The sequence below is a fragment of the Fulmarus glacialis genome, unplaced genomic scaffold (assembly GCF_000690835.1).
Source record: "Fulmarus glacialis isolate BGI_N327 unplaced genomic scaffold, ASM69083v1 scaffold5252, whole genome shotgun sequence".
Classification (NCBI taxonomy): domain Eukaryota; kingdom Metazoa; phylum Chordata; class Aves; order Procellariiformes; family Procellariidae; genus Fulmarus; species Fulmarus glacialis.
This window is the reverse complement of record NW_009199644.1, coordinates 29,498-38,441: the sequence shown is the minus strand read 5'-3', so window position 1 is coordinate 38,441 and position 8,944 is coordinate 29,498. Positions and strand designations below refer to the sequence as shown.

The 8,944-nt window shown below is 40.3% G+C and overlaps 1 protein-coding gene across 1 annotated transcript in view; it reads left to right on the top strand.

The window, feature by feature from the left end:
- Positions 1-1,781: 1,781 nt before the first annotated feature.
- LOC104073506 (PR domain zinc finger protein 10-like) overlaps positions 1,782-8,944 on the top strand; it is a 33,763-nt gene continuing 26,600 nt past the window's right edge. The window contains 4 exon segments of the mRNA XM_009573315.1: positions 1,782-1,874; positions 3,717-3,881; positions 5,527-5,586; positions 8,360-8,479. Coding sequence (XP_009571610.1) covers positions 1,782-1,874; positions 3,717-3,881; positions 5,527-5,586; positions 8,360-8,479 — 438 coding nt within the window.

Below are 8,944 nucleotides of genomic sequence, written 5' to 3'. Positions count from 1 at the left end.
ATATATATATAAAAGGAATATTTATTTGTAAATGACCCTGGCTTTCAACACTTGGAGAGCAAGGCTGGTGTTTATCAGTCCTAATCACTGTTTGCTGCTCTTCATTTTTCCATGCTAATGAGATCCCCTAGCTAACATGTTGCACGCAGATACATGTATTTCTTTTTTCCTTTTCTCCTCAGTGTTGTTTCTGGATGTTTTGTATCAAAAAATATTAATGCAGATAGGATTTCTGTTCCCTTATCCCAGAACCTAAGGCTGTATGGGTGTAATAGGAAGTAGAACAGCCATCGCACTGCTCCTCAGTCTCGGCTTGTGTGGGGGGCTGTGTGGCACGCGTGTACTGTGTTGCTCGGCATGAGAAAGCAAATGTTAGGTTCTAGTCACCAACAATGGCATGACTTACTGTCTAGCGATGCCCAGAAATATCCTTCCCACAGTTTTTCTTTGTATACGTGGAAGTAATATGATTTTTCATCACCATGCCGTTCAGTGACGTTAGCCTGAGACTTTTCTGTACTATTGATTTATACGTTCTGGCCAGGACCAGTGTGGTACAGTCGGTGCTCGGGTCTGCAAAGCTTATCCGTTGCTGGCAAAATTAGCAGCAGGCAGAAAGTGCCTGCTGCTTTTTTTTTTCCTCCTTATCTTTTTTTAGTTTGTCAATGACAAGCCAACTGCTAGCATTTATGGGAATAAATTATGACTAAAATAATTTGCATTTAAAATGCAAATGAATGAAAGCGTCAGCAAGGAGCCTTCTGCTTTCTTGCTGGTGCACAGACGGGGTACTGGCATTGGATCAGCCCAGCGAGGCACTCGGTATAAAATAAAGTTAATTGGACTAGCTGAAAAATGAAATGGGCTCAGCCTCCTGCTAATTCCTAGGTCTGTGATTTAATATGACATTAGAGACGAAGGATTGGGAAGGTGCTGAACCACTGACTAAACCAATCACCAGAGCTGTAAATTACACTTCTGAGATTCCCAATGGCAGATTGAGAGGCCCCAATAAAATTGCGAGAGGTGAATAAAACCTAGCTTGGAAGCAATTTGTCAGGATCTTCGGGCTCGCATGAATTAGAGTTTAAGTTTCATTGTTCTTTTTCTAAAAGTTGTCTATTGTAACACTGCCTGAATACCAACTGGGACTGCAGTTTTGTACAAGGTGAAAGCTGCCTGTAGATGTAAGGCCAGTTGGTTCTCGAAGAAAACCTCTTTCAGATGAACCCAGAAACTGGTGATGCATCTCTCAACGTAGTGTTTTCTTGTTGGAAGCTTAAGGTCAATTTTCTGCATCGTTTCTTGATTTCTGGGCCTGTAGGAGCCAGAAGGACAATGTGAAGAATATTTTGTGGACTGCCTGTGGCCAAGGAAAGAAGTGCGGGAGGAATTCAGTATAACCTTTCAGTGCAGGAGGCATTCAGTATGATCCTTCAGTGCAATTGTAGCAATGGTTGACTTGTTTCCTCCTTAATAGGACATGGAAAGTATTATACAGCAGAACTTGAGCATGGTAAATGAGAAAGCACATCTTCGTAAAGCCAAGCCTGCTTTACTCTGGCAGTGTGTTCCTGTAGTACAGTAGCTGATGACAATACCTCATACCTCTGTTCCGTGTGTCACGCTTGTTTTAATATCTCCATCTCTTCTTCTTTTTTTTTTTTTTTTTTTTTTTTAATAGCCATGTTACTGAAGATCACCTTGTCTTCTGGAAGTAGAAACACAGTGAACAGATGAATCTATTCAGCCAGACGTTCCTCCGGTAGATCTCTCTCCTCATGGAGCACCACGGCAGGGAGGAGATGGACTCAAAAGAGGAAGGCCCTCAGGTGTGGGCTGACTCTGCTGAGCAGGAACAGAATACTGCTCAGGTGACTAGTGCCTTCCAGAGCGCTCTGTTTCTGCTCAGGCTGGGTTGGGCTCGGTGCGGGGGCTTAGCAAGCAGGCGTTCCCATTCGACTGTTTCTTATAGCCTGGAAACTCAGCTTTCATTTGAGGAGAAATTACAAACACGTCTGTGGTGATTTCAGACTAAAGCTTCAGAAAGTGAGCTGTGCAAACCGCAGCAGTGAATACACAGACATCTGAAACGTGCTAAATGAAACCAGGCAGTGGCTATAGAAGTTTCGGTGTCCAAATATATGTATAACCATGTGGGAAAGTGCAAGGGTATTCAGATTAATGAATATTAACAAAATCTGTGGTCTGTGGCAGCCCATGTTGATAGCATCAAATCAGTTGGAACTGTGGGTGGACCTCGGGGAAAGTAATATGACCAATTTTTTCCAGTCAGACACTGGGTAGTGAGGAAGGGAGAAATGTTAATTGTTAGTGACTAATACAGTCAGATTCTGATGTATGCAGCTAGTCCCACTGTCTCCGAGACAGCGCAGCTGAGAATTTCTAGAAGACTGTAAATTGATTTATTCTTTTGAATATGTTATGAAGAGGGTGCTGCATGTCATTTGACCCACAAGCTGAGAAATTCTGTCTCTCCTGGTAATTTCCAGCTTTGAAATTTGCAAAGAAAAAGGCATTTTTCAATGGCCTGTGTTCCATTATCTATACAATGGGATAACCATACTGTTGTTTGCACACGGCAGTTATAAGGCTCAATTAGTGTTTGCAGAGTGCTCTCCAAATGTGAAACACTGCATGCATCCTTACCGTAGTGTTTGCTTGAGGATTTATTGTACAGAATCAGCACTTAGCAGCTGCGAGGGAGTACCAGGTGTCTTCTAAAACAAAAGGTAGAAGGTGAAACAAAGTAAATAAAATGATTTCACGTATTTTTACGTGAAAACATTTTACCTGAATACGGATACTAAAACTAGGTTTCATGCTAACTGTCCTGTTTTACCCATGTGCTGAAACCCATGGTTTTCAGCATGTAAAGGGTGTCAAAAGATAAACATGTTCCTATTGCCACTGCAATTAAGTATTCTAGCTTGTTTAAGATAGGCCACAGATCATCATTTATGGTCATAATGTTCTGTCAAAATCAACTTGTTTGGGTTTAAACTGCTGCCCTAGATATAACTTGTTCCAGTAATCCTTGGAATCATTGCTTAATGTTTTCAGTTATATGTTTCTCTGTTTAAATAGTTGAATTTTCTACTGATACTGTACGTTCATACTACAGAGAAGCAATCTAACATACACTATTGCTTCCTCATGATAGGTGCAATACTATTACTTGAAGCAGTATCAAAGTTAATAGGTTCTGTTAGCCGTTCATCAAACAAAAAATTACCTCCAACTACACAACTAGCTGAATGAAGTAATTATCATAAATCCGGACAGGAATATGAGAATAAAGGGAAACAATATACCAATAAATCCCATAGATACACCGGTTGAAATCTGAACTTACTTTCTTTTATGAATTTCCAAAGCATCATGCAAGAACTAAGTGTGGGAAGGTGCCCTTTATACCAGTTAGGTCTTGAGTTAAAATGCAGAGTAAAACCAGAAACTGATGGTAGTTTATGTCCAGATTTCTTCTTGCTAGTGTAATTCATTGAAATTTTGAATATGTATTATACAGTGAGGTTTTTATTGTTTTCAAAACAATTGGCTAAGCAGTTGAGACGCAAGGTACTCTCTGCTTTCCGAGGCACCTTGCAACTTATGTGTCTTGGTTTCCCATAGGCATATGTTTCTGTTTCAGTACAGGATTTGGTTTTTTGTTGTTTTTTTTTTTTTCCTTCCAGGTGCACTTTGTCCCTGAGGGGGGGACAGTGGCACAGATTGTGTACAGTGATGAGCAGGACCGTCCCTCGCAGCAGGTGGTCTACACGGCGGATGGCACCTCCTACACCTCCGTGGACACCTCGGAGCACACGCTCGTTTACATCCATCCCGTGGAAGCTACGCAGGCATGTGTGGTTCTGAGCCCACCCCGTTTTGGCACCTAGAAAACAAAACAATCTTGTTTGAGATTAAAGCCAGTTACCAGCCAAGTGATATGACTGGAAAATAGCAGGCAGTTGCTGTTAACACTTTTATCTGCCCGTTGCTGTACAGGGACTTCATGCTGTTCATTTGTCTGATGTGCAAATGTGGTAATCAAAGGATGTTGAGGCTATGAATTATGAAATGCTGGGTATTTCACTGAAGGTGGATGAGATTATAATTAAATCAAAGGTGTTTTCCAAAACATGGATAATCTCTCCAGAAATTCTGCCTCTGTTGTATTCAGTAAAATGCTAAGAGCCGTCTATGTACGTGTCTTCTGGAAGAGTCCTTGTTTTGCACAGTACAGTTCTCATAATTGATAGTTACAATGACAGTCATGTCTTTTTGCAGAGGATCTCGGTGTACTCAATCTAATTGTGTAGTCTCTCTTCAGAGAAGCTGTTGATTTTATAGACCTAGGTTCTTTTTATTCTTCATAATTATATCAAATAGCTTTTATTCTCTGACAGCATGTGTTTATATGGGGTTAATATAGTATGCATCTGTACCTCTGTGTGGACAGATAAAAAAGAAGGAACGGGCATGCTTTGTCAAGAATATTTTATATTGTCTTTGCTGACAGGACAGATTAGCAATGCTACAAAGTGCACGTACTTGACACCTGCAGCAACGCTGGCATAGCCTTGTGCGGTGTGGTCTCTTGTGCAGTTCTTAGCTGTACATAAACACAATTCCTACGTGGTGGGATGTTCTGAGAGGATAAGGTCTTTTGAGAGGGTATCTCCCAGCAAGTTATGGACGAAGTAACTCTAAAACTCTGAATACTATCGTTTTGTCAAAAAAAGTGTAGTATTAAGACGCTATCATGCAACTGAGAGGAAATTATCAAAGCGCTAATGGAATTTGCATTATGCCATGCTTTATTTTGTTGGAGCCAGACTGCTACAAGCTCAGGTATTTCAAGTTTTGGCAAAGTAAGCAAGGCTGACCTCAGTCAATAGTTAGTTTTCATCTGAGTCTTGCTTTTCCTAGGGGGAAGCCCTCCCATCAGGGCTGTTCTTGCAGGCTACTGTAAGAATATTGGAGCTGGCATGTCTTCTATGAAATTAAAAAACCAACATCCTGGCCGTATCAAATTCACATGTAGGATATGCCTCATATCTGCATGCTTTCTTTTGAGGAGCTCTCTTGTGAATTTGCAGAACGATAAAGTTAATAGTCATCTTCTGTACTGCCTTCAAGTATTACTTAGCTTTCATACAGTTATTGAATTTCATTCTGTAGAAGTTATCAAATCAGCAATTGACAAAGTGATTTCTGTATTTAAAAAAAAAAAATCCCATGAAGCACTTGAAGTATATAAGATGAAAAGTGCCACATAAATATGATACTATCTTTTTTTTGGAGCGCTACCTAATTTTAGTTTAATCTCTGTGCATGTAGGTTCACATGGGTAAGTTGAATTAGTCTGCTGTGGTAAGAGGCACATTAGAAGTTAGCAAAGGATCAAATGTGGATCATTTCTTGGTGGCAGGGTAATTTTTGTATGAGCTGGGAGTAAAATACCCCAAGGCCGGTTTGATAAGCCTTTTTCACTTTGTCTAGACTCTGTTTACAGATCCGTCCCAAGTGGCTTACGTCCAACAGGATGCCACCACCCAGCAGGTAAGAAAGACATTATTTTCCTTGGGCCTGAAACTATAAGGAAACTGTTACTGCAGGTAAAGGGACATTGTTGTGGTGCTAGAGAGTAATGAGCTGTCTCTGAATTTGTCAAATGGCAGTCTTTAGTTATTTACTGTTCCAGGGATCAAGGGCAAAAAGCTTACGATAACAAGCCACTATCTTGGCTAGTTTGTGCATGAATGACAATAAAAAGTTAAGAGAGTTTAAGTTTAACTTTTTAATTCACGTTAAACAAAAATACTAGTTTACTGCCCTAGATGCAGTGAAGAATCTTTCAACAGTGTCCCTTTAAGTCAGCAAGCTGATGTGGCTGACTTTATTTTAATATGTCATTCTGGAAAGACTGGGTTTGCAGTTGTCCTCATACAGATTCTGATCCAAATGCCTTTAAGTGCATAAAAGGCTCTCAAGGGATAGAAGCTTTGGATCAAATTCTAGATTTACTAGAAACTTCACAGGAAATTAATTGTAAAACCTGAAGAAGTTCAATTGCTGGCTCCCTTACCGTACCACGGCATCCCAAGTCTGATGTGCTTGCCAGTGTGAAGTGGGCTAGGAACAGAATAAAATTAGAGCCCGTGTTTATAAAGTTTTGATGATACCAAGTTTTGATAATTTTTCTTTTTTCATCTGTCGTGGATGGGAAGGTTTTGTTGTAAACTTTCGCTAGTATCTTTGGGGACTGCGTTGTGGGAATCGGGTATAGACGCTTTCAGATCTAGATCTCTAGTTCAAATTTGCTTGTCATAGAGACTTAAAATCATTACTGCTTGGTGAGTCTTTAATAGCACATGTGAATTGCCACGTTAGATTTGAATCATTACTAATGCCATCATTAAAATGCATATTTATTGACAGTCTTGGGGCAGAGTGAAGGGTTGAATGTGCACTGAAGATAAATTTTCTTTTTGCGAGAAGACGACCTTCTAAACTGTTGAGGCACAGGCAGGAAGCGACATGACTGACACAGTAAAGGTGTTACCTGTTTTCTTCCAGTTCTCTGGAGGTATTTGGAGTGTCATTCTGGAATTTTTTGCCGCATCACTTTCCTCGCATTAAGAAGCCAAGAAATCCTATTTAAGTGCCTTAAAGGTCATTTAACAAATAAATATATGATCTAATTAAAATTAAAAGAGATTACTCATACGTGCAGTGCAAATGACACTCTGACAGCAGAGGTGGTGTGCTGTGATGTCCCATGTTGAGTTTGAAGGGCATGAGCACTTGTGTGTGTGTCCTCCCTTCCAATGTTGTCTGACAGCAGTCCCAGCGGAGATGTTCGTTTGCTTGTGAATGGTTAGTCCCTCATTATGGCAGCTGCTGCCGTTGCAGGTGTTTTTACATCAGCATTTCAGGTGGAACATCCCTGAACTGACCACAAATGTTAAAATAACAAGCTCCTCTTGTCTTTCAAAAGAAACTTTATCTTAAAAAGAAATTGAAAGGTTTTTAAAAACAATGCCTGTATTGCTTGCAGTGTCTGACATGGAAGTGAAAGTAAGGATATGTTTGAAGTGTGATGAATAGTAGGAAATGCTAATATGAGGTACAAATAGACACAAGTTTGTGTGAACCTCTCATTGCTGGCAGACCTGGAGGTGTGCCATTGAATAATGATGCCTTTTCTGTTGCCACTTGGCATCAGAAATGTCAATACCAGACAGCTTGGTTCAGCTGTCGTCTTGGCGGTTTCCTCCTCACTGTCACATGGTTCCCTGAAGTCTTTTTGCTGTAGTTTTTAAGCAGTTTCATGAACTACTCTTAATACCTTCTTAAACAAAACAATTAGATTTGAAGTTTTAAGACTGTCTATCTGCTTATGTTATGGGTTTTCTGGTCTGCTCTTTGACTGTTGGCACAATTCGCTGTTCTCAGTTTTATCTGCTATTTATTAAACACTCTGTAGAGTGGCAGGGGATTTAATTTCAGTGTAAAATCTGTTTCACAGTCAGAGGCACAAACTAGAAGCCACATGATGTCAACTGTAGAGAAAGATGAAAAATCATGCGGGATAATGGTGCAAATTCCTGTATAAATAATCAGGAAACAAAAGACAGGAAAGGTGATTCCTAGGATCTTGATTCTGCTTTGTTTTATCGCTGAATGGATGGGAGCAGCATGGTAATAGGCAATGATTTTCTTGTTACTACACAAAAAAGTGAGTATGAAAACAACCGAAAATGTATGGTGTGGCCAAATAATGTAAAGAAAAAATAATTGTTGGAATCCTCTCATTTGAATGCTTGGTCTTCCGACAAGGTCAATACACCATCTTGTTTTTATAATGGATCTTGGTTGGCTTGAGAAAAAGAAAGATAGGCAAAAAGAGGAGATGATTCTTTTTCCTTCTTTACCTTTTCCCTCAAAAAAAAAAAAAAGTAGTAAATTTGGAGAGAGAAGAGAAAAAGATCCCAAATCACTGGTCTTACCGAGAGCTAAAGAGCTCCTCGCATCTGTTTTTAGTGCAGTTTGAACCCTGGCTGAATAGGACCTTAATTTAAAGCCAAAAGTGGGAGATAGGAAATTTGAAAGCTGCAAAATCTAGACTGAGTTTTGAAGCCTTTCCCTTTGTCCCTGGATCTGCAGGTTTTGTCCAAGTCCATCATCCCTCCTGAAAAAAAAGAAAATCATTACAATACTGCAGTTTTTGACCTAGTGTAGGACTCCAGGGAGCTTTGCATGCAGGGCACTGCCCGTATGTAGGTGACTGATGGAAATGACGCAGTGCTAAAATGAGTGCCTATAATTTTAGGTAACTGTGCTCTTGCCTGCTGCTGCTCAGAGCATGAATCCCACCAACCTGTCCGTGCTCGGCAACGTTGCCGAATCCCCCCAGCAAATGGCTCTGGAGCAGGGTCCACAAGCAGATAGAGTAAGTTGCCAGGCACCCTTTTCTTTTAAATGTACGAGTACACTGATTTCATTGCTCCATTGTCTCAGGTGGTGAAACATGTCTGAGTGATATGGGAGGAGATGCGAGAAGGCTGTAGCACAGATTTGTACTGTCTTTCATAGTCTCACCGTGGAATGTGTGGGGTTTTTTTAGGGAGAGATCATGTATTTAATGTACAGAGAAACCTGTTCTACAGATTGTTCTGTCTTGAGCAACCACCTTAAAATACTCTTCTCAGCTTTGAAAAGCAGAGTTAACAGAAGGTGTAATGCTGACTGTCACATAGGACCAACATCCACTGGGTCTCTTTGCCAGTCTTTTAAGACAGCTTTACTGTATGTAGTATTTCTTGTTCTCTACCTGAGAAACTGGAGTGGTGATGGAATATTCTGTGCAGTGCACTTCAATTAATTTTTGCCCCCCCTTTTTTTTTTTTTTTGTTAG